Here is a 6,329-nt window from a genome sequence, read left to right as displayed (position 1 = left end):
CAAGGGTGAAGTGTCTTGCTCAGGACACAACGGACGTGACGAGGTTGGTATTAGGTGGGGATTGAACCAGGGACCCTTTGGTTGCGCACGGCCACTCTTCCACTGCGCCACGCCATCCCGATTTGTGTTTGCCAATCTTTTGAAAAAATGGGGATTCTTAATCTTATCTTTTTGAAGCTGAATATATCAATAATGAACCGCTGGTTAGAGAAGCTAAGCGAGCCTGAAACCTTGCAGCAGACGGGAGCGGGGAGGGTCAGGGCTGTCATTACTCAGTGGCGTAAATGTGAAGCTTGCTGAGGTAAAGTATGGCAACAGACATTTGCATCTGTTGGACTGAGAATCACTCAATGTTTTTTGTCGATGGAAGTTTCTTCTATTTTGCTAGGAATACACTGCATCACAACAAAAGACGAACTGTTGTGCTAACAAACCCTGCAGGGGTAGAAACTTTTTTCCACATACCCAAAATCAGCTGGCCAGCTTGACCAAATTGACAACTGTACAAGTAAGTCAGTATAATATTGATCATGATACATGCAGCACACCATCCTTGTTAGTACAACTACATATACTTTCCAGACAGCAGTCTCCCGTCCAAAGGCAAAACCCAGTAACTCAATTTTGGTCCAAACTGAGCTGATAATAATTTTGGAGTTCCTAGGTGATATGCTTTACATTAGTGTATGCGATATTGTAATTTGTTCTGTAAGTAAGCTGTTACGTGCATGGCAGGACCTAGCAACTACCACATAACCGCGTAGATACAACAGAAAAACCTAGTATCTCAAGGGACCAATCTGAGCTTCTTTGTCAGTCGCCTTATTGTCTTTAATGAGACATTTGCACGAATGGGGGCCGACGGTCAACCTGATTATGTGATATTATGGCACGAGGGGATATTTGGAAGATTGGCCCAGGACGTTGCAAGCACCTTCATTAAATGTATTGTTCTTGATTCTTCCCCTTGCATACTCTTTTGGGCAGATAACTGTGGAGGTCAAATGTGCAAACGCAGAATGGGGCCCACCCGAGATTGTGATAAAATATCTGGAGAAAGGGCACACGTTCATGAGAGCAGATTTAATCCATGGCTCAATCGGCAAAAAAATGAAAGCTCAAGAAAACATCTATATGTTTGATGACTTTGTAGATCTTTGTAAGACAGCATCAAGATAGGTTGGTTTTCCTTTGTTTTCTCAAAATCAGCTAGAAATGAGTTACTAGGTTTTGCCTTTGGACGAGAGCTGTATTCAAACAAATTATGAAATGTGGGTGTGGAGGGGGTGTGCCAGGACCGGCCTGCGTAGATAGCCCACATGTGCCTTGTTATCTAATCACCTGTCGCCCTGTACAAGCAGCAGCCGGAGGGGGAGCTGGCGTGAGAGCAAGACTGAAAGGGCAACATCCACAATTTGCCTTCCCGTGGGTCCTCCAGACCACCAAGCGCCGACAGAGCCAATTTCAAGGTTACAATACAGTTTTATTTTGACGTAAAGTCCTCAGTTTGCTTTCCAGCAATTGTCTTTTAGTCTTTTTCAGTCTCGCTCTCACGCCAGCTCAACCACCTCTCCTCCCCGGCTGCTGCTTATACAGGGCGACAGGTGATAAGATAATAAGACCCAGGTGGGCCATCTACGCACCTGTCGCTGACTTCGAGGCTGGTCCTGGCACACCTCGTTCCGCTGCAGGTCAGACCTGGGTCATGAGTTCAATGTGTGTGTAGAGCGGCAGCACAGTTTTGATGCTGCCGGTACAATAAATATACCGACAAGGCCAAAGGTAAAATGTGTCTCATGAGAGTTTGACTACATCTCCACCGCAACACACGATGCTCATCAGGTACACTATGAATACAACTTGGCTGATACCAGTGATCAGTAAGACCACCTTTTGAAACCACTTTACTAACCACACCCAATTAAATCTATACTTAAAACAATACAATCAATGTTACATATAAGGTGTTTTTCACTGCAGATGTGGGGGAAAAGTTTCTCTGACTGTAAGAGGCTTGCTAAGCATCTCAATAGATCCCAGCATGAAGCATCATGTCGTTGGCGTCCGTCCATTCATCCACAGAAAAGCTGCAGGATGAGGGCTTCCTCATTCCATGGAAAGCTGGACACTGTCGGTTTGTTGCTGCTGCTCAAACTTCCTGGCTAGAAGAGCAAACATAAGCCGAGCACAAGAAGTGGGGTGCGTTACTTAGACACAGGTGCCACTCACCCAAAGAGTACATCTCCAGCTGTTGTCGCAGGCGGACCTTCTGCAGGCTGTCATAGAAGTTGGGCTCTGTGCTGCTTTCCACGGTGGGGGGCAGGGTGAAGATGCGCATGATCTTCCTCTTGTTTCTGCATGACACGTTCAAATAGGGAATTGAACATGCTGATTAAAGCAGATGGTCACACAGATTATACTCATAGGCGCCATTTTTGTCAGCAAGGTACCGATGTAAGCACAATACCAATGGCACGCAATTTGCAAAATGCGCAACCCATCCATCCATCCATTATCTACCGCTTATTCCCTTTTGGGGTCACGAGGGGTGCTGGCGCCTATCAGCTACAATCGGTCAGAAGGCGGGGTACACCCTGGACAAGTCGCCACCTCATCGCAGGGCCAACACACAATGGCATTTTGCAAATGTAATGTCAAATCAAATCAAATTATTGGATTCATCACTATACAGCATGGGTGTCAAACTCTGGCCCGTGGGCCAAATTTGGCCCGCTGTGTAATTTAATTTGGCAATATCAAATTAACATTACAGCTGGCCCGCCGTTTACACAGCAGCAGTGCCGCTCTAACACCGCAATTTCTCACACTTGCCAATCCTCCCGAAGTTCAGTGCCCCTCCCGAAAATCTCTCGGGGCAAGCATTCTTCTGATTTCCACCCGGACAACAATATTGAGGGCGTGCCTTAAAGGCACTGCCTTTAGCATTCTCTACAACCTGTTGTCACGTCCGCATTTCCTCCATACAAACAGCGTGCAGGCCCACTCGCATAATATGCGTCTATTACACACACATAAGTGAATGCAAATCATACTTGGTCAGCAGCCATACAGGTCACACTGAGGATGGCCGTATAAACAACTTTAACACTGTTACAAATATGCGCCGCACTGTGAACTCACCAAACAAGAATGAAAAACACATTTCAGGAGAACATCTGCACTGTAACGTAACAAACACAACAGAACAAATACCCAGAACCCCTTGCAGCACAAACGCTTTCGGGACGTTTCAATATATTCTGATATTTACCTCAGAAGGCTGCAAATAGAAAAGAGGCATTAAATTTGTATTTAAATTGTATTTGCTTTGCCATTGACATTTTTTAATTATTATTATTTGAAACTCGATTTTGCATGTCACTATAAAGTTACTGTATATAAGCCTTGCTTGTTCAATGTAAAACTTGTTTGGGTCCCTAATAAAAGGGTAATTTGTTCAACCTTGGCCCGCGGCTTTGTTCAGTTTTAAATTTTGGCCCACTCTGTATTTGAGTTTGACACCCCTGCTATACAGTGTACATCCACGACAGAACTACTGACTAAACTACCACCACAACTTGGTTTACTAATTATAAAATGATAAAATAGGGTTACCTGGAACTTAAAATAGGCCACTCGGCCTGAATCCACACTTGGTGGTAGTTTAGTCAGTAGTTCGGTCGTGGATGTACACTGTATAGTGATGAATCCAATAAACATTTGATTTGATTTGACATTAAATTTGCAAAACGCGGTTGCGCATTTTGCAAATTGCGCACCATTGGTATTGTGCTTACAACACCGACTTTTAGCTGCGGCCAAGTAAACGGGAAATTTAACGTTTTTCGAGTTGATTTCAGTGATTTAATGGAACACCCAAGTAATGAAAAGAAACATGTTGGAACCAATGATGAATAAAGCGAGAGTCTCACTTTCTGGCGTACATCAACAGGCCGAAGCTAACTAGAATAACGAGCAGGTAGACGTTGGTGGCCTCGTTCCAGGCTTCGTGCACAGTATAATCGATAGACTCGGGCTCGTTGCCCAGAAGACCGTGTTCCCCCATGCAAACACCAAAACTATACAATCTTTATCTTATATGTTCATTTGCACGAACGATTAACTATCTTGTTGTGTTGGCGCTAGCAAAATGACGAAAGGTGTCAACACAATGACGTCAAATCGCGCCTTCTCCGTTAAATAGCAGTTGGTGAATGAGCTTGAAGGTTCACTACCGCCAACCGCTGGATTGGAGTGCTAAATTTACAGAGAACATTGGCAACCATTGGCGTTGTTAGGCTTATTTTAGGGGGGGCTCTAGCCCCCCTAAATAATTTGCTGTTAAAATAATAATAATATGTATATATATATATATATATTATTATTTTTTTTTTTTATTTTTTTTTTACAAATACATGCCGACATATTCATTATAAAGTGGCCCGAATATGAGTTTAAATAAATACTCAAAAAGCCGCAAAAAATGGATGGATGGATGGATAATATGTCATTATTCACTCAAAAACATCACTTCCTGTTAATGAGAAAGGACGCAAAAGAAAAAGTATCCGCTTCTGCTACTGGAGATTTGTTAAGTCTGGAGATTTTGACCACCGATTTTCGATCACAGCCACAGGAAAGTGGCCTGGCATCCACGACCTGACTTTGGTCAGTTGAAAGGCACTGATATGCTGAAATAAGGCAAGTTGGAAGAGCCGTTAGCCTTGTTGAGACGCATTTTTAGTGCCGTCTCACCCGGGCCGGGAGCAGGAAAACAATTCGAGGAGGCAGGAGTTGAGTCAAGTAGAAGTATTTTATTCAACGCAGTCTGCAGAGAGCGGAGATCGTTTAGTACACTTGAACAGTAGTACCAGGAAAACCCAAAGCGATCTGTCTGAGAGTTTGTTGTACAGCATCTATATACCCTGTGCCAGTAGTTATCTGATTGGTCAGTCTACTGACTGACGTCAGTTGCTATGTATCTCGTGTCTAGGAACCTCCCTTGGTCTACTGTTAAGTTGGTTGTTGCTCAAACATCTGTTTCCTGTTAGTGCAGTGTTTGGCACACTGAGTCAAATTGAGGTCAGGACGTTTGCTTTCTACACTCATTAGCCTCAAGCCATCCGCGCCTTACCGCAATTCAAAGCAATTGCCTATAGCAGTGGTTCTCAAATGGGGGTACGCGTACCCCTGGGGGTACTTGAAGGTATGCCAAGGGGTACGTGACATTTTTCAAAAATATTCTAAAAAGAGCAACAATTCAGAAATCCTTTATAAATATATTTATTGAATAATACTTAAACAAAACATGAATAGTAATAGTCTGTCTCCCTCCTCACGGTTGCACAGGTTTGTCTACTGTCCGTCCGAGGGACTGTTTGTGGACATAGCGGGATAATAAAACCGATTGTGCTCCACATTAGAACTGTATGAATGACGATTAGACCACACTAATAAAATGGTAACCTGAAACAGTAGAGTATGAGGTATTACAGTAATAATACAGTAGAACCTTCTGGTGTTGTCCATGTAGGTGAGGGAGGTGGGCGTAATAGTGGAGGACTGCAGCTGTTTATGTAAGTTCATAAACTGTGAAAAGAAATGCAACAATGCAATATTCAGTGTTGACAGCTAGATTTTTTGTGGACATGTTCCATAAATATTGAGATTAAAGATTTTTTTTTTTTTTTGTGAAGAAATGTTTAGAATTAAGTTCATGAATCCAGATGGATCTCTATTACAATCCCCAAAGAGGGCACTTTAAGTTGATTATTACTTCTATGTGTAGAAATCTTTTTTTATAACTGAATCACTTGTTTATTCTTCAACAAGTTTTTAGTTATTTTTACACCTTTTTCTTCCATATAGTTCAAGAAAAAACACCACAAATGAGCAATATTTTGCACTGTTATACAATTTGATAAATCAGAAACTGATGACATAGTGCTCTATTTTACTCCTTTATCTCTTTTTTTCAACCAAAAATGCTTTGCTCTGATTAGGCGGTACTTGAATTAAAAAAAAATGTTCACAGGAGGTACATCACTGAAAAAAAGTTGAGAACTACTGGCCTATAGCAACCAAAAGCTACGGTGAGTTTACAGCTGTTTTAAAGTGCTTCCAACGTCGCTCAGTGATACAAGTTGACTGGCTGATACCTCAAATTGATCTCTGAACGGCGCAAGGTACGAATTTGTTGAAACAAACAAGTTAAAAGTGCCGCAAGTCACTAAAGCAACTGCCGTTTAAGACATAAGACGCACTGACGTCATCGACCTGCCGCGATGCCAAAAGCTAAAGGAAAGACTGAAATCCCGAAACGTTCGGTG

At 42.6% G+C, this 6,329-nt stretch overlaps 1 protein-coding gene across 2 annotated transcripts; it reads right to left on the bottom strand.

The window, feature by feature from the left end:
* Nucleotides 1–1,068: 1,068 nt before the first annotated feature.
* On the bottom strand, nt 1,069–4,212 carry smim19 (small integral membrane protein 19). Of its 2 annotated transcripts, none has more exons than XM_061901486.1 (3): nt 3,945–4,212; nt 2,230–2,354; nt 1,069–2,162 (listed from the first exon to the last, which is right to left on the bottom strand). In XM_061901486.1, exons 1-3 carry the CDS (start codon nt 4,064–4,066, stop codon nt 2,107–2,109), a joined length of 303 nt encoding a protein of 100 aa, XP_061757470.1. In that variant the 5' UTR covers nt 4,067–4,212; the 3' UTR covers nt 1,069–2,106. The 2 variants fall into 2 exon arrangements, with proteins under 2 accessions (XP_061757470.1, XP_061757469.1); XM_061901485.1 differs by having other exon boundaries at nt 3,933–4,205.
* Between the last annotated feature and the right edge of the window lie 2,117 nt (nt 4,213–6,329).

Source organism: Nerophis ophidion, linkage group LG05 (assembly GCF_033978795.1).
Source record: "Nerophis ophidion isolate RoL-2023_Sa linkage group LG05, RoL_Noph_v1.0, whole genome shotgun sequence".
NCBI lineage: Eukaryota > Metazoa > Chordata > Actinopteri > Syngnathiformes > Syngnathidae > Nerophis > Nerophis ophidion.
The sequence above is the reverse complement of the archived record's forward strand: the minus strand, read 5'-3'. Positions and strand labels throughout refer to the sequence as shown.

Coding starts and splice junctions, on each gene's coding strand:
- smim19 (XM_061901485.1), bottom strand. CDS start 4,066: ATGGGGGAACACGGTCTTCTGGGCAACGAGCCCGAGTCTATCGATTAT. Junction 2,355..3,932: donor CTGTTGATGTACGCCAGAAA/GTGAGACTCTCG, acceptor CGTGTCATGCAG/AAACAAGAGGAAGATCATGC. Junction 2,163..2,229: donor GCTGGAGATGTACTCTTTGG/GTGAGTGGCACC, acceptor TTGCTCTTCTAG/CCAGGAAGTTTGAGCAGCAG.